At 42.8% G+C, this 18,191-nt stretch overlaps 1 protein-coding gene across 1 annotated transcript in view; it reads right to left on the bottom strand.

Moving 5' to 3' along the window:
• Nucleotides 1–833: 833 nt before the first annotated feature.
• Nucleotides 834–18,191, bottom strand: part of BEST3 (bestrophin 3) — a 35,905-nt gene continuing 18,547 nt past the window's right edge. The window contains exons 7-9 of the mRNA XM_039245640.1: nt 15,202–15,282; nt 12,542–12,693; nt 834–1,776 (exon numbers count right to left, since the gene is read on the bottom strand). Coding sequence (XP_039101571.1) covers nt 834–1,776; nt 12,542–12,693; nt 15,202–15,282 — 1,176 coding nt within the window. The remainder of the gene's footprint in view (nt 1,777–12,541; nt 12,694–15,201; nt 15,283–18,191) is intronic.

The raw sequence follows: 18,191 nt of genomic DNA, 5'->3' as shown, positions 1-18,191 counted from the left end.
TCCTTCTGATTTCTCCAGTGTTTAAGACCAAAGAGTGGATATGGAAAGAACAGCAATGGCCGCCACGGGTATGGTGGGGCGCCGACCCCTCCCACGTCCCTTCCACTGGGAGGCTGGCGTGTGTCAGCCTGGGTTTGCCGACATCTTTGATTGCCCCATAGGAGGCATTGTCAACGCCTCGTGGTTTAAAAACCGTGGCAAGAAGTAAGCAGCAGACATGGCAAGAGAAAATATTACAGCTTGAAAGGTGAGACAGAGTCGGAGGGAAGGACAAACGGATGAGAGAATAAAAAGAAAGCAGAGAAAAGGAAATTGGAGGGAGATGGAGGTTGTGATGCTGATAGAGCTTAAGAATCAAGAAGTGGTAATAGTTCTAGACAGTTGGAGTGAGCCAGTTAGAAAGCCTCAAAGAGTTGTAATTGGGTAGGGGCTTTTGAGGCATTGTGCCATCCATCTCCCTCTCTTTATAATTAAAGACCATAAGAAAGAAAAAAAGGAGGGAGGGGAGACTCTTTGTCTCCCTATAGGCAAAAACAGGGGCCTGGGCTATCTATCTACAAAGCTAACAATCTATGAACTATAAGTCATGTATATATTTTTAAGATTGCTTATTTGGTTAAGTTATGTCACTGTGGACTGTGTAACTTCCATGAAAGTCACCTTGTAATGGATGATGTGAATGTGTTTCATTTTCTCAGTTCTCAGAAACTCAGGATCATAATGCCCTTCAGTTTTAAGTAGCGTATATAGTGTGATGGCTTTTAAAAAAGTTGAGCAGCCCTTAGGTATGTTCTGGAACTAACGCTGAACTTCTGGGAAAGGAAGAATCTAGGCTAGAACCAGGTCCTGGGCCTTTCTGGTATTCCTCTGGGTGATTCCTCAGCTTGCTCATTGTTAAAATCTGTGATATCGGTTTCCTTGGTATCCAGGTTTTCCAATAAGTACAGCACATCAGGAGAGGCTCGAGGGCCAGCCACGATGTTGATTCCACTGGACTCTGAGGATGTTTTTGTGTCAAGTGAAAGGACGGGCTCAGAGCTCATGGGGTCTGGACTTAGGCCTGCCAGGGAGGCGTGGCTGGGCGCCAGGAAACCCGGGAGGCTCCACGGTTTTGGGAACTTGTCATTATCATTAGGGTCTTCCCCGCAGGCGAATGTGAGGATGTTTCTCTCAGCTGTGGCTGAACTGGTCTGGGGACTGGGGTCCCTAGGAGGTGTCCCTTTCTCTGAGGGGAATGGACTCAATCCCCCGGGTACCTCATGCTGTCCGGTCCTGCTTGGCTCAACTCCAGTAAAGTCTGCGCTCTGGATGGAGGCGGTGGAGCCATGTGATGGTGGCACTGGTGCCTCGGCCACTGTGATCAGTACCTCGGGGACCTGCGGCATTGTGGTGGGGGAGACCTTCACGCTGGACTGTGGAGTCAGGCTCTGCAAAGTGCTTGTCCGGCTGGTCTCCCTGATTGTGGACAGCTCCCCCAGGCTGGAGTACAGCTTGGGGCTCCCCTCGGGGGAGCAGGGTTGCTTCTGGGCGGCGGAGGCACGGTGGGGGCTTCTCGAGGGGACATCCAGCAGATCTCTGGCTGGGCTGACGTCACCACTCTGGGGGAAGAACATGGAGCTGTCGCTGGCCTGCCTGCCGTAGCTTCTCCTCCCGGGACTGGACGGGTGTTCGTGGGCACTCAGGAACCTCTTGACTCGTCTGATCACGGAGTGGCGCTGGCCGTGCTTCTCAAAACTCCACAGCCACTCCTCGCCGGGGAGATCGGAGCTGGACAGTCTAAAACACACAATGGCAAAATGCAGGCAAAGCAGTTTCAGGACCCCGGCTCTCTGGGCAGGGTCTCAGAGATCAGAAAAGAGTTTTGTATTTTCACATTACAGGTTTTGAAATGGAGGAGACTTTAACTTGAGATTGTCTGGCAGAGAGTCTCCAACCTTTCGGTCACAGGACCTTTTTAAATGCCTATAAATTATCAAGTAGCCCGAAGAGATTGGTTTCTGTGGGTTACAGCTATTGCTACTTACTGTGTTAGAAATAACTGAGGAATATAAAAAATTTACACACGCAAGAATGTACAAGCACTCATAAACAAGAAATGTCAAGTGATGACATCATCACATAGCATGTAGCTTCTGGAAAATTCTCCCATACACTCCGGGAAGAATAAGAATGAAAAGGCAAATAACATTTTAGTGCTGTTACAAAAATAGTTTTGATCTTAAAGACTTGGGTCTTGGTTTTTGGGGATTCCCTGAGTTCCCCAGACCACACTTTGAAAATCACTAATCTAGAGACGTGGACCTTAAAGAGAAGATATAGTGTGTACTATTTCTCCTTTATTACAGGTGAACCAGGTCATGAATGAAGGATCCGTAAACCTTCCCCCTCCCCCAGCAATGGATCATAGCTAAATTCAAGACAATGCAAAAACAGCTGAGATTTACATTTATTTAAATACCTCCCATGCCTCAATGCAGTTAATTATCGCATTCATCATATGAGTTGGTACTATTATTATTCAGATTTTATAGATGAAGAAACTGAGGCCCAGAGAGATTCCTAAAGGCAATGTAACCAGTGAGGGCAAAACCCAGAAATTTTACTCCAAATCTCTTTTATATAAAGTCGGCTACCTGGGTGTCAAGTGATGAGGTAGAGCCCAGGGGCAGAGTAAGGAATAGAACACAGTCCAGGCCCACAAGTAATTTGTTAACATCCCTGGTCCAGAAGGAGAAATGTGAACACACATCCATTGAAGAGGGTGGTGTGTGGCCTCGCAATGTAGCTGGGCTCCTCCGTGATGAAGTTTGATGGATTTGGTAATGTTGAGTTTTCAACATTTGAGACATAAAACAAATAACCGTAGCCTTTGAATCTTCTTCTTTAAGGCTGAAATAAGATGGGTAATTGGGACAACAGTGAAGGCTATGGGGTCGTAAGGCCTTCTCCTGCCTCACATTACATGGTTGTCTCGTGGGTCGGTGTATTTATGGTCTTAATGAGGTACAGGGAAGAGCTACTTAAAGCCTTGCCCTTAAACCACAAATGCTCACTCCAGCTCCGGGAGCATCAGCACTTGGTTTGCCCCAGTCAAATATTCCTACCGACAGCGCTGGTGACAATGCCTGGTGCACGTTATGTGACACAGAGGGGAGCATCGGGGCAGCAGGGTGTTGGTGTAACCTGAAGGGGCAAAGTCAGTGGCAAAGAGAACATCATTCCTCTGTGTTTATGAATAAAAGATGGCTGATTGAGATGATTAACTGGCTAAATGTCCTGGGATGGCATTCGATTACAACCTTGTGCTGTTATTCTAAAGCCCCAGCAGTGCCCTTGGCTACCGGATAGCTTCTGGCCCACCCTCGGCCGGGCACGGCTCTGATTCGGTTACACCAACTTGAGAAATGCAGACTCATGTCTCAGCGGCCCCGGTGACCTAGCTTGCTGAGTTTCATTAGGTCAGATCTCCAGTCACACCAGAGGAGCGACAAGCACAGTTGTTGACTAAGGTCGCCACGCTGGATGTGCTCTGGGAATCTGAAGTAGGGCTGCCAATCTCTCCCTATAGGGTGAGCTTCTGTCCTCCATTTGAGATCTTGACTTTTTATTTGGGATTTCTCTTCTTTGACTGCTAAACCACACAGCCTTGTAAAAATGGTAAAATCTTCTAGGGATGCCTGGGTGGCTCAATTGGTTAAGTGCCTGACTTCGGCTCAGGTCATGATTTCATGGTTTGTGAGTTCAAGCCCTGCATCAGGCTCTGTGCTGACGTTCAGAGCCTGGAGCCTGCTTCAGATTCTGTGTCTCCCTCTCTCTCTGCCCCTCCCCTGCTTACATTCTGTCTCTCTCTTTCTCAAAAATGAACATTAAAAAAAATTTTTTAAATCTTCTAGGAAACATGTTTGTACTATCATTGCTTTAAAACTTTGTAAATCATAAGGACAACATTTTCTAACTATGCTGATGATGGACATGTATATTCAATGGGGGCAAGAGTATTAAGGCCCTGCAGCACACATTAGAGGAAAAGAGACCAGTTGCAAAGAGCAAACTACAAAAAAGCCAGTGCTCTTGCTAATGTTCTACTGATTTACCAACTGACACCGGGCAGGGCTGCCAATGAGACCCTTCCTGCCTCATGAGACTGTGGTGTGGATGCCTGAGAATTATCCACTTACCCAACCAAATTTATTGAGCCTCTACTATGAGTAAATTTGTTGCATTAAGAACTGTATGACATAGTTCAAAAGGAGAGAGAAGGCATGTGTATAATTAGCTATATTGTGGCAAAGTAAGTTTTTGAGCTGACTTTTGCCATCGAACAGGGATCAAATGGGCAGAGAAGGGACAGAGTACTCCAAGTGGAAGAAATTACTTGAGCAAATAAGACACGGGAAACCTCAAGGTGTTTGGTGTGAAGTGGGAAAACTTGAGCTGTACAAGCACAGAATAATGCCAGGCATAAAACTGAAAAGGTAGCCTTGGGTTGTGTTAGAGTCATAGGTACCAGGTAGAGGGATTTGGACTTTATCCCAGAGGCAGTGGGCAGCTATGGACTGTCTTTGAGAGTGAAGGCCATAGGGAGACTCGTACCATTTTGTGGCAGTGTGCAAGCTGGAAGAGCCACATGGACAGCAGCATTGATGAGTGTTATCATCCAGAAATGCTTTGGTGCTTTGGATAAGAAACATGACATGGGAACTTTCTACTCTAGTAGTCAGAAAGACCCATTAATGGGTCTTTGGAAGAACACTTGGTGGCCTGTGCTCTGGGAGGGGGGCAGTTTTTTGAATGTCATGATGACGTGGTGAAGGAAGCCTTTCGGGTGATTATAGTATCAAAGAGCAGTCGTGAAATTCCCCCACGTGATGAACCTAACAACCTTTCTTCTAAATGTTTCCGTGAGGGAACGTTTCACTACCAGCACACACTCCCCAGCTCCTTTCTCTGATGGTCACAGTTCCCAATATGACACAGAAACTGTGGTTTAAGAACAAAATGGTTTAAAGCTTAGAATACACAGAACAGAATACATGGAAAGGTTCTTCATTTCCCAAGTTGGGAGACTTGGATGTACCTTTTAGGCCCTTTCAGACTTTCTTCTCCTCCTTATTTGGTTTGTAAAGTGTACTTTTGGGACAAGGTTAGTACAATCCTGAGGACCAAATATAACACCACTTAAAATGCCCCAAAACAACTATAGCAGAAACATTATGTGATAGAATATAAGCACGCTCATTATGTTGCTATACATTAGAGAAGATCAGTTGAAAAAAGGTTCTGGAATTTACTTGGACTTAAATAGGCAAGTAATTAGAGATAGGAGGACATTCATGGAAAGTGTTGTGCAGCCATTAGTGTCCAGAAGATGGAATTTGAGAATTGCATCTGTGGTGAGGAAAATGATTTATTTCGGGAGCTAGCAGAGCCAGGATTTCTGCTGCCTGGGCTGACTCTAACTAGCTGTGTGACCTTGGGAGAGCCACTTAACCTTTCTGTGACTCAGCATCATACTTGAAAGCTAGTGACAACAATGCTTCCTCTACCTGCTTTAGAGGCTGTTGGGGAGTTCAAAAGAGTAATAGATGTGGAAAAGCTTTGAAGAGTAGACAATATGAATGGAACTCTGTCAATGACTGGCAGATTTTCAGAGGTGATTTCCAAGTCATTGTTGACTTTTTGCACCTGCTTGGAGGAAATGATAGTGTTTGCTCAAAAGTTAATCCCTCTTCTCCTCCAAGAGTGTATTTTTGAAATGTCACTACACCGGGGCACTTGGGTGGCTCAGTTGGTTAAGTGTCTGACTCTTGATTTCAGCTCGGGTTGTCATCTCATGGTTTCGTGAGTTCAAGCCCCACATTGGGCTCTGCATTGACATCACAGAGCCTGCTTGGGATTTTCTGCCCCTCCCCGGGTCGCACTCTCTGTCTCTCTCAAAATATATTTAAAAAAATGTCGCCACACCTTGGAGCTGTCACCTGACAATGAACACGTTAGAAGTGATGACTGTAACAGTCACTTACTGGTTAGGCAAGGGCACTGGATGAATTGAGAGAATGCTGGTTATTCGGGAGAAGGAAGATGGGGCTTATCAGGTGGTTTTCTTGCAGACATTGCCAAACCCTGAAGTAAACATTTATTGCACAATGTAAATCATCAATACGGAAGAGAGTAGAATGAGGAAGGTTGTGCTATATATTGGGCATTATTTTGAAAGGGTGGAGAAGAGTGGGTGGGGGAGAGAGAAGAGGTTATATTAAGCCAGTCAGGCTAGTTGGTTGTAGCTGGGTCTGGGGGGGGGGGGCAGGTGTTATCCCTCCAGGTCACATTGGCATCAGGGCTGGGATATGTGATTTCAATCTCAACAGTAATAAAAGGCCACCCACCCACACTTTGAAAATATCTATTGAGCACCCAGCAAACTCTCAGCCCCACAGTCTCCCTTGTCAGTGACAGGTACCTGAGGGCACGAGCAGCAGTGATTTGAGGGCTTTCGAAAAGATGCTCGGGCTGGTCAGGGCTCAGAAGAGCACTTGTCACCTCCTGTTACCATAATACGAGGGGACAGGACTGCTAGAGACAGCAGGGACTTTCAGAATTCTTGGCGAGTGTCTCATATGGAAAGACCAAAACAGCTCCAGTAACTTGAGAGATTGGATGCATTTTCCCCCCAAAGCAAGCTTTGTAAAAAGCTCCCCCTGTCTCATGTGTGTGATCAGGTAAATAAGTATAGAGCTTCACAAGATCGAAGGATAAAACTGGATAATGCTTGCCTTTCTTTCTCTGGGCCACCTTTTTTGTTTTTAACCCATCCCCTTGCCCCCAGGTTTATTGATATATAACTGACGTATCATATTCTGTAAGTTTAATTGTACAATGTGATGATTTGACATATGTGGATATTATAAGATGTTTACCACAGTAAGGTCAGTCAACATCTTCACCTTACGCAGTGGCCATTTTTTTGTTGTTGTTCTGTCACAAAACAAGTAGTATTTTGAGGGGCGCCTATGTGGCTCAGTCGGTTAAGCATCTGACTTTAACTCAGGTCATGATTTCACGGTTTGTGAGTTTGAATCCCACGTTGGGCTCTGTGCTGACAGCTCAGAGCCTGGAGTCTGCTTCAGTTTCTGGGTCTCTCTCTCTCTCTGCCCCTCCCCTGCTCACAATCTGTCTGTCTCTCTCTCAAAAATAAATAAACATTAAAAATCTTTTTAAAAAGGGTGGCACTTGGGTGGCTCAGTCGGTTAAGCGTCCGACTTCGGCTCAGGTCATGATCTCACGGTTTGCGGGTTGGAGCCCTGCATCTCGCTCTGTGTTGACAGCCAGCTCAGAGCCTGAAGCCTGTTTCAGATTCTGTGTCTCCCTCTCTCTCTGACCCTCCCCTGCTCACGCTGTCTCTCTCCCTCTCTCAAAAATAAAAACATTAAAAATTTTTTTAAAAAAACAAAGTGATATTTTGACAGTTTAAATTCAATTAATTTAGGTCATTTTAACAAAACTGAAATGAGGAATTTAGGAAATTGATATTTAATATGATGAATTCTACTTCTCATGTCAGACTTCTTATTTTCAAATTGCTAGTGTTCCTCCAAGTCAGGTAGCCACCTCAGAGGGAGCTGATAATTTGCCTGAAAATCTATCAGGGCAGAGCCCGTGTGGAGGAGCATTTATTCAAGGCAGAGCAAAATGCACTCTTCAAACCCATTAGAGGCAAGTGCTGTTATTTTTAACCTTCTGCTCTGCAGAATCTTGTCAGAGCTGTAGCCCAGGATTGATTTATAAGATGGGAAAGGTAACTCGTGCTGAGTTGGGAGGTGGGGGCCGAGCGCCAGGAAGAAAACCCAGTGGGCAGAGGTTGTATCCACCCAGCGCCCCTCCTGCCTCCTTGCTGGGTGGGGGACAGTTTCGAGTAGTAGACCATCACGGGAGGTTTGCTTAGCTCAGAATAGGGGCGCCCAGAGCTGGCGACCCTCCCGCTACCTCTCTCTTGACTCTCTGCTAGTTTGGACCAAGGATTACGGCAAATCTGGTAAAAGAACAGGCATATCTGGACTCCTGTTACCACTCTGGTTATGCTCACGGGCCCTCCGCTGGCTGACGCAAAAATAAGTTGTGGCCCAAAGTGGGGGTTCACTTAAAGCCTGCCACGTTTCAACGCTGTTGTGTTCTATGAGAGTTTTGTTAGAAAAGGAAATTAAATCATCTATACCTGTCTTATCTTTTTGAAGGTGAGAATCAAGTGCCAATGGTGAGCCTATGTTGGCACATGAAAGATTTCCTGAGAAGGTTCTAAAATTATAAACTTAAAAACGTGCGTTCATCTCCTTGGGAGGCGCCATCTCTCCTTCCTTTCTGGTATATTAAGTGAAAATCAATGTTCTAAGAATACATTTTTGTTGAAGTTAGTGATTCAGAATTTGAGATATTTTTGGTAGTTTGTAACACAAGCATGCAGTAGTATCTATCAGACTATGTATTTTCTTGTAAAGCTAAACTATTTGAAGATAGTCAGCCAAGAGAGGATTACTTACTAAAACATCTATCTAGAGGTGTATTTAACCACAACTTAAAGTACGTGCTTGTTAAATACATATTTTGGGTATATTTGAACTAATATCATCAAGAATACTTCTGACTGTACTATGCAACCTTAATGTTTTCTACACTAAATATATAAGTACAACTGCAAAAAAAGGAATTATATTATTTTTACACATTCTGAGAGCCTTTGGAATGAAGATAGATAAGGAAAAGTCATTATTTGTGGATGGTTACAGTGTTACAGCACCAAATAAATCTTAAATCCCTCAGCTTCTAACCAGAAGGAACATGTACAAAAATCTGTATATTTCTCCTCAGTGCTAAGTGCATCCTTAACTGACTTCATAGATCCATTCCTTAAGATCACTCTAAGTGTGAGAAAGTTGTGACATATTGGAATGATGGCAGAAAGCCCCATAAAGCACCGTTCTTTAAATGGTATTGCTGTCAGCAGTTCAAGGGCCGTAGGCTGAGAGCATGCTTTTACATCAGCAGGACACTTACAGCCACCCCAGTTCCACGTGTACACATTTGAGTGATCCATTTCATAAGCAGCTACAGCCTCTCTTTTCCAGGATTTGGAATTGTTTAGCTGCTATGGATAGATATTTCAGTAGGGTTTTTCCAGTGTCTTTGAGGGGTTATTGCTTCTTCGCTCTTGATGGTTTTGATTTTCAAGACAGGATTAAAGGGAGTTCTGAGGCTTTAGGACTTTAATTCCCTTGTGTCCCATTCCTCAGAGACTTCTATGTTTGTGCTAAGGGATAATCCCAAGTATTTAAAAAAGACTAAGACTTTTGGAGCAACTCATGGTGCTATATAATGTGAACAGCATTCTATCTCTGGCTAGCTGTGTTGGGGTAGGCTTGGATCTTCTTCTTTGTTTTAAAAAGATATTTGGGGCACCTGGGTGGCTCAGTTGGCAAAATCTGACCTTTGATTTAGATTCAGGTCATAATCTCATGGTTTGTGGGTTAGAACCCTGTGTCAGAGCCCCAGTACAGAGCCTGCTTGGGATTCTCTCTGGCCCTCTCCATTCGTGCTTTTTCTCTCTCAAAATAAACATAAAAAAAAAGAAATTAATTTTCAGCAATACTGGCTTGAGTTTAAACATTCTAGGTTTGTTTTGGTAAAGTTTGGTTTATTATGCCTAAGTGTTTACTATTGCCAAGATCCATTTGCATTTCAGGGCTTGGGCATGTTTTTTTCACATAAATCTTATAGAAAACTCTTCCCAAAGAGTTAAAGGTTAAAAAAAGAAAAGAAAACTCTTCCCGCTGCTTGTGAGTGATCTCTTCATCTGGGTTAATAGTGTCTCCACAGTAAGAATAATGAAAAGACACTTAATTAAAACAGCAGATGACCGCAATGTATACTTTAAATATCTCAGAATTTTTATGTCGATTATACTTCAATAAAGCTGAATTTAAAAAAATTGTTACTTGAAATACAGCATCATTCCTTGCTGCTTTTCCTCATATTGGCTTGGAATTTGCCCTTTGCTGAATCCCCTCCTCTGATTTGTGTGCTAGCTCCTAATTTATTCCTAAAGATGCACATTAGACTCTTCAGCTCCAGGAAGCCGTCTCTGATTCACTGGGCTGGGTGAAGTGTAACTTCCTTGCATTCCCATGAGACTGAGCATTTCTCTATTGCTGTGTTTACCACATGGTTCTAGGACATGGCTTCTTGTGTCAGTGAGCTGAAGAAGTATTTGGTGTTTTTTTTTTTTTTTTTTTTTTTTTTTTGCCTATGCCTAGCATTTGAAATAGAACCTGCGGTATATGAGGCCCTGAAAGAAAATTTGCCTGAATAAATGGATGAGTTCATTCCATATGTGAAGATACAAGGGAAAACATGATATTTTAAATTTGTACTTGAGATAAAAATATGGGGGAAAACCTACTTTATTTCACTAATGTACATTTGGTAAATGTGTAGGAAATATGGCAGTATTTTAAATACGTTCTTAAATATAGAGACCAGTGGAATTGTCTCTAAGGATTTTTCTTTTAAATTTTTATTTACTTTAGAGAGAGAGAGCAAGCAGGGGAGGGGCAGAGTGGGGAGACGGAGGATCTGAAGTAGGCTTCGTGCTGAGAGTAGAGAGCCCAGATCTCGATGGGGGCTCAAACTCGGGAACTACAAGATCATGACTTGAGCCAAAGTCATATGCCTAACCAACTGAGCCACTCAGGTGCTCCTAAGGAGTTTCCTTTTTATGTGGAAATGAGTAGTCCCCTGAATGTAAAAGAAAATATGAGGCAGAGTAATTTCTCAGGTTGCCCTTGGATTGTACTTTTGTTCAGTTATTTTAGAGCATTGCTTTGATTTTAGAATTTCTGGGTCATGGGAATTGTGATCATAAGCTTGAAATGTTGATATGAAAAGATAAGGGAAATTTGATTTCTGAATTAAATATGCTGGGAACATACATCCTAAATAGAATAAGAAAATTAAAAACTTACTCATCCAAGAAAGTATTTTATATGCTCATCAAGCAGCAAACACTTTTCTGAAATACTCACATCCACACTATTTTGACACCTGGTCTTAATCCTAATACAAAGGGCTTATTGACTCAGTCATCATCAACAAAATTACCTGTGCCACAATAATGCTCACTTTTACCTTCCCTTTTCCCTGCGCCTCAGACGGCTCCCTTGATATTGATTTTGAATTTGGTTAGTGAACAGTGAAATGCTTATGGAATGATCTTTTGTGATTTTAGAGGACAATCATTGGTTTCCGCCTAGCAAACCATTCACTCATTCCTGGTAGTACCATTATGATTTTCTTAAGACATCACCTACTCCATATGGTTGGTTGGGGCTGACACACACCCTTGGCCCAAAGATGGACACGTGAACCAGCCTCAGCTAATCAAAATATTGTTTCTTCCTGTTCAAGAATGGGCAAAAACCACAGTTTTGCCAGAAGTTATAAGAAAAATCCTGCAAATGTTTTCTCCTTTTTAGAGGGATTTTTAAGGGGGGGAGGGGTTCTCCTTATCTTTCTAAATTTGTCTACAATCTTCCCTTTAAGTTACTTGGAAACTGTGGCATCTGCCTTGAGCAAAAATACTCAAACTTCCCCCACATTTACACATTTCTCCAAAATCAAATACATTGTGTGATTTAATAAAATTGTTCGAGAAGTATACATGAGTTACTTCAGGCCTCAGCCCATTTATTTAAAGCTGAGTATATAAGGACAGATTGTTATGTTAAAACCACAGCACAGAGACTGGCTTGTCTACTAAACATAGTTGAATTAAAATCTTAGGCAAAACTTATCTCATTCCTTAGGATTTGCTTGTCTCTAAGTAGTCCAACACAGTACCTGCACATTGTATATACTCCATAAACACTTGTTGGAAATATACTCTATTACGAAAATCTCAAGTAATAAATGATTACAGAATCAAATAAACTACTTTTCAATTTGTAAGGGAAAAAAGAGAGTAATTTCACAACTATTGGAAAAGTTTTCTGTGGTATAACAACAAGGTGAAATGCAAATTACACCCAAATACACATGCCTGCATGTATGCACACACCACATTTAAACCATAAGCTATAGTCTCTTTACTCTCAAACTTCCTTGGGTGTATTAGTTATACCTGAAAATTTGAAAAGGCTACTCTTCTAAGATATTAACAACTGAGAGTTGCCATGAGAACAAGTTCAACACCAGGGCATAAAAAGATCAGAAACAGGGCGCCTGGGTGGCTCAGTTGGTTGAGCGTCCGACTTCGGCTCAGGTCATGATCTTGCGGTTTGTAAGTTCAAGCCTCGTGTCAAGCTCTGTGCTGACAGCTCAGAGCCTGGAGCCTGCTTCAGATTCTATGCCTCCCTCTCTTTCTGGCCCTTCCCAACTCACACTTTGTCTCTCTTTCTCTCTCAAAAATAAACATTAGAAATTTTTTTAAAAAAGATCAGAACAGTGACCAGCTTATTTTCTAAATATTGATGATTTTTTTAAAAAATGCACTTACCCCATTTCGACTGTTGACCCCAGAAAGGAGGGTATGCAATAGTCAGCAGCTGCCAGTGTATAAGGTGGTCGAGCAGCAGAATCATCCCAGTAAATGTCCTTCTTCATCTTGGGTAAGCTCATGTGCATTTCATCCACAGCTAAAAGAGAGACCTGAAATCATTGTTTTATTGTTAGAATAATTGGGATGTGTATTGTATAAAGGCAGAGAGTAAGCTCCAGTGGGTGGATGGGATTTGCTGTAGGATAGAGCAGTCCGAGAGAGTAAATACAAATGTCTGTTGTTCATATTTGCTGTAACCAGGATTGTTGCAGGGACTTGCACATGTTTATTGCACGAGGGCACTTCGCAATGGCAATGGGGATTAAGTGGGGCTACAAAACCACCCAGACTTGGTTTATCAAGCCACATGCCCAAAATGGGCTGAGCTACATTTTACCAGGAAGCAGGAGAGTCTCCTTTTCCTTCTTTGTTCAGAGTTACTGTATTGTCTAGTGGCTATCCTGACAGCCACCTCATAATTCCAGATATCATAGGAATGTGACGATTCTTAATATCCCATTCTGTGGATTGCATAAGCATACTTATACCTGACATCATTTCTTTTTAAAACAAATTTTTAATTTTTATTTAGTTTTGAGAGAGAGAGCATGAATGAGGGAGTAGCAGAGAGAGAGGGAAACAGAGGATCCGAAGCTCTGTTAGCACAGAGCCTGATGTGGGGCTCGAACCCACAAACTGTGAGATCATGACCTGAGCTGAAGTCAGATTCTTAACCGACTGAGCCACCCAGGAGCCCTCTTTTCTTTTTTTTTTTTTTTTTTAAGTAGGCTTCATGTTTAGCATGGAGCTCAATGTGAGGCTTGAACTCACAACCCTGCAATCAAGACCTGAGCTGAGATCAAGAGTCAGACATTTAATCGACTGAGCTACCCTGGCACCCTGTACTTGATATCACTTCTTATGTGCCTTGATTATTTGCTTATTTGTTTCGACAAGTATATCAGCAAGTCTACACTGGTTGGGACTATATAGTGGTCTCTCTTCTTGACTTTGACAAACTAATGCATGAATAAATTATTAATCTGTAAATCCAGTTTTTACAAAGAGCAAGTGTCCTAACCATTATACTTCTTCCCAGATAGATGGACAATGTGATTGTTGGAGGCGGTCATGGGGAGGATGTAACCTCTGGAGACCTGAGAGCGGACCCCAAGCTACCAGAGGCCCCTGACCCCCACCCCTCCCCCGTCACTGGAATGTACGTTCTGCTCACTGTTCTCACAGTGGAGCCATGTCAAGGACACAGCCTTGAGAGAGCAATATATTGTTGAGACCGTCTGGACTGAACGTGTGACTGGACCCAGTTAAGGCCTCTGTATAAACTTTTAAGATTCTGGCAGGTGGGCATGGATATCTACTTGTCTTGTGGCCGCCTGAGACAAGCCTTGTAGGTCAGTCTCCTTGCTTATTAAACCTGCCACTACCAGTCTGGAGTGGCTCCTTTCTTCCATTCCCAGTCCTCTCTATACGCGGCCTGTTTGTGAAGCAACAGTGATCCACAGTGAAACATTTGAACCCGCTTCAGAACTGAGGAAGGGCCTGAAGCAAGTAGACAAGTTGAAGTTCTTAGTCTGTGAGGAAGAAAATGGTCTGGGAAGAGTCCTGCCTGGAAGGAAAAGTCTCTCATGCTGATTCTTGATGAAAAACCTCTCTGGAATAATACTTTTGGGGTAAGGGTCCTGGGTTCTATTAGGTTTAGTTCTGTCAGATCTGAGACACAGGCTGGTGTGGCCCACACTCCCAGGGTCCAGCTGCTTGCACATCTGACTGCAGGGAACTGCATGACATGAATTTGGGAACTCACACCAGAGCATGTCTGGCTGCCCTTGTCTGTCCCTGCTAACCTCACTTGGGTGGCAACAGAAACCAGATTAAAGAATGAATTAAGGGGCACCTGGATGGCTCAGTCAGTTAAGAGTCTAACTTCAGCCCAGGTCGTGATCCCATGCTTTGTGAGTTTGAGGCCCGCGTCAGGCTCTATGCTGACAGCTAGGAGCCTGGAGCCTGCTTCAGTTTCTGTGTCTCCCTCTCTCCTCCTCTCCTGCTTGCACTCTGTCTATCTCCCAAAAATAAATAAATATTTTTAAAAATTTAAAAAAGAATGAATTAAAATATTGCTCTGCAGTATGATGGAAGAGGCTGTGTAAAGTTAATAAACTTACAAAGAAAACTGGCTTGAAATTCCATTTAGGGGAAGGGAAGAAAAAATAAGATAAAAACAGAGAGAGGGGCAAACCATAAGAGACTCTTAAATACTGAAAACAACCCGAGGGTTGCTAGAGGGGAGGGGAGTGAGGGGTTGGGCTAAATGGGCCATGGGCATTAGGGAGGGCACTTGTTGGGATGAGCACTGGGTGTTATATGTAAGTGATGAATCACTAAGCTCTCCAATACTACACTACATATTAACTAACTTGGATTTAAATAAAAAGAAAACTAAATACTATTTTAAAGGGACTAAACCTCACTGCAGCTGAGACCCAGGACCTGTGAAGTCCCAAAAGGAGCTGAGACAACATACTGAAAAGCCAAACCTCTTTCAGACATCACAATGACCCATTATTAATGTTTGTCAAGGAAGGAAAAACTCCTCTAACCTGCAGATTTCGGTCAATGCACCAGTTGGTTTCAAAATCATCATCATCTTCTCCAAAAGGGTTGATGAGCTGCTCAGCAACCTGCGGTGGGGAACATAGAATACACACATCGTGGTGCTTGTGGGGACTAAGATGCAGGCTAAAGGTGATGAAGGTGATGCCCTTTGCCACTTTCATAAAAGGAACCCCAGAGGGGAGTGGGTTGTTCCACAGACACCGATATTCATAGGCAAGTGACACTACTCTCAGACCACGAACGAGGCACCTGCGTGGGTTTGCTCTCCAGCGGACCCGTCTGTTCAGCTGGTGGCAGCACAGGCCTACCCAGGAGCAGCGTGTACTAAGTAGGAGCCCAGTGATGGATGTTCAGGTACAAATCAAACCAGTGAATGTCGAAGGAGCACGGACAAGGTGTGAGGCACCGTGCTGGGCACTTCCAGGATGATGTAGCCTGCCAGCTTAAAGCAACTTACAGAGGCCCAAGTCATGAGACAAAATGTGACCATGAGGAAGGTGAAACAGCAGAGATGTAAAGCACAATTAAAGAAAATAAGGCAAGGACTTTGCACAATTATTGGATCTAACTGCTGAATGAATGAGCTAGAGAGCTGGAGGGTCATAAAGCTGGAATTTGTCTCACTTTGTTTTACTCCAAAGGATTTACTTTTTATCTGGTGGGTCAATTTTCCCACTGCAAAAAGTTTAGGCAGCTTCTTATACATTTTCTAATAGTTGGTCATTTTGAAATGATCTTAACCATGTTCTGGCATTGAATAGCCTGCTTGATAAGAGATATAGATGTCAAATATGACTCATTTATTATTCTTTTTAAATAATCTTGCTTTTTATCATCTAGGTGTGTGTGTGTGTGTGTGTCAGAGAGAGAGAGGGAGAGGGAGAGAGATTTTACATTAAATCTAAATGGGAAAAAAACTGTGAAAAATAGACACCATTGATTAGTTGAATTTCTGTGTTCTGAGACTATTTTGTAGAAGTTCTACCTACTGACTTTTTAGGACTTAAGTCTAACCACTAACCACTTAGAACAGTTGTTCTCAACCTTGGATAAGATCAAAATCACTAGGGGAGCTTTGTTTGTGTGTTTATTATTTTTAAAGAAATGTTTATTTATTTTGGGAAGGGGAGAAGGAGCAGAGAGAAAGGAAGACACTGAATCTGAAGCAGGCTCCAGCCTCTGAGTTGTCAGCACAGAGCCTGATGCGGGGCTCGGACTCACGAACCGTGAGATCGTGATCTGAAGTCAGACGCCCAACTGACTGATCCACCCAGACACCCCACGCTAAGAGAGCTTTAAAAGAACTTGATGCCTGGGTTCCTCCCTCAGAGATTCTTATCGATCGATTGATTGATTCATTCATTCATTCATTCCAGAGATTCTGATTTAATGGATGTGAGGTTGAGCAGAGGTATCAGCACTAGGTGAGACTCCAGGAGAATTTAGTGCATGGCTGGAGTTGAGAGCCATCAACTTAGAGAGGTACATCTCCCCAATTCTAAGGGACAAAACTGGGCAAGGCCTGAGTCTGGAATCAGTCAGCCTCACTGCTACATCCACATCATAGTCGTTTACTGCAACTTCTAGGGGCTGTCTACACTTTCCCGCCTGAGATTTTCCTTAAGTGGGCCTCTGAAGAGGCCCCGAAAATATTTTTGTTATAACCAGAATTTCACTTTTATAGTATCAGTCCTGTATATAGTATTAGAGTCTGCATTTAACTACCAAAATGATACCTATGTGTCAGAACTGATGTTCTCAAAACATATCTTTTACTTTCTTGGAGGCTCCATTTCCAGCAGATAACTAATACACTCTTTGTAAGGTTAAGATGAGTTTTTTTTACACTTTGAGAAGATTTATAAATATTGGAATGGTCAAGATTAAACAGCTGCTTAGGATATGAGATATAATCTGTTGGGTGGGAAAACACTTCTTTTAGGATTGTCTATCTCTTAAAGGAGCTAAGGTGATATTTTCATATTTTGCCTTTAAAAGTACTTTATACCGGAAAGGAATGTTAGTATTTTATTCATTTATTTTTTTCAATATAATTTATTGCCAAGTTGGCTAACATACAGTGTGTACTGTGTGCTCTTGGTTTTGGGGGTAGATCCCTGTGACTCAGTGCTTACGTACAACACCCAGTGCTCATCCGAACAATATTTTAGAGGGCATTTCCGAAGGCAGGAACTGCTAGCTGTTCCTAACAGGCTGGGCAAACACCTCACGTAGACATAAAACAAAGAATAAGAGGCTCAGCACAACTCAGGGGAAAGGACAATAAAAGACCAGAATGATCGAGCACCTGGGCCAATTGTGGTGATTTGCTGTTTATAAAACTAAAGTCTACTTTTTTCACTAGTGGGAAATGAGGGCTATTAGTCCCTCTTGCTCTTTCTTTGTCTTAAATGCATACAAATAATTAAAGATTACAGTCATCCGGCTGAAAATGTTTTTGCCATTTATAAAGCACATGCTTTTACTTTTTGAAACGCCAACATATTTATCGTTCCTGGTTAAGATTCAAATCAATGAAAATAAAGGCACTGGCAGAGAAAATGTTGCCGCAGCCTAGAAGGCCTCCACGGTGTGTGTCAACATGTGGCTGGCTGGAAGGTCAAAAGTTTGAAACTTTGATTTTATTCATCTTTGAACTGTCATTAGATTTCATTTACCTTAATTCAGCCATTGTCTGTGTGTGTGTGTGTGTGTGTGTGTGTGTGTGTGTGTGTGTGTGTGTTTTCCACTCACTACTTCTTTTCTGGAAGTTCACAGAAGAGATGGAAGACTTAGGCTCTGATATTTACACGTGCATCTAGAGAGGGGTAAGGGGTGCAGGAAGGGAGCAAATACAATTCCGCACCAATGAGTGGACAAGTCATCCTCACTGCTCCAACCTGTTTTCAATTTCCTAGCAAACCAAATATCGTCACCAATCCTGGTGTTTCTGGTTTTGATTCTGTTGAATCAT

The sequence above is a fragment of the Hyaena hyaena genome, unplaced genomic scaffold (genome assembly GCF_003009895.1).
Source record: "Hyaena hyaena isolate Hyena2069 unplaced genomic scaffold, ASM300989v1 scaffold_262, whole genome shotgun sequence".
NCBI lineage: Eukaryota > Metazoa > Chordata > Mammalia > Carnivora > Hyaenidae > Hyaena > Hyaena hyaena.
This window is presented reverse-complemented; position numbering and strand designations above follow the sequence as displayed.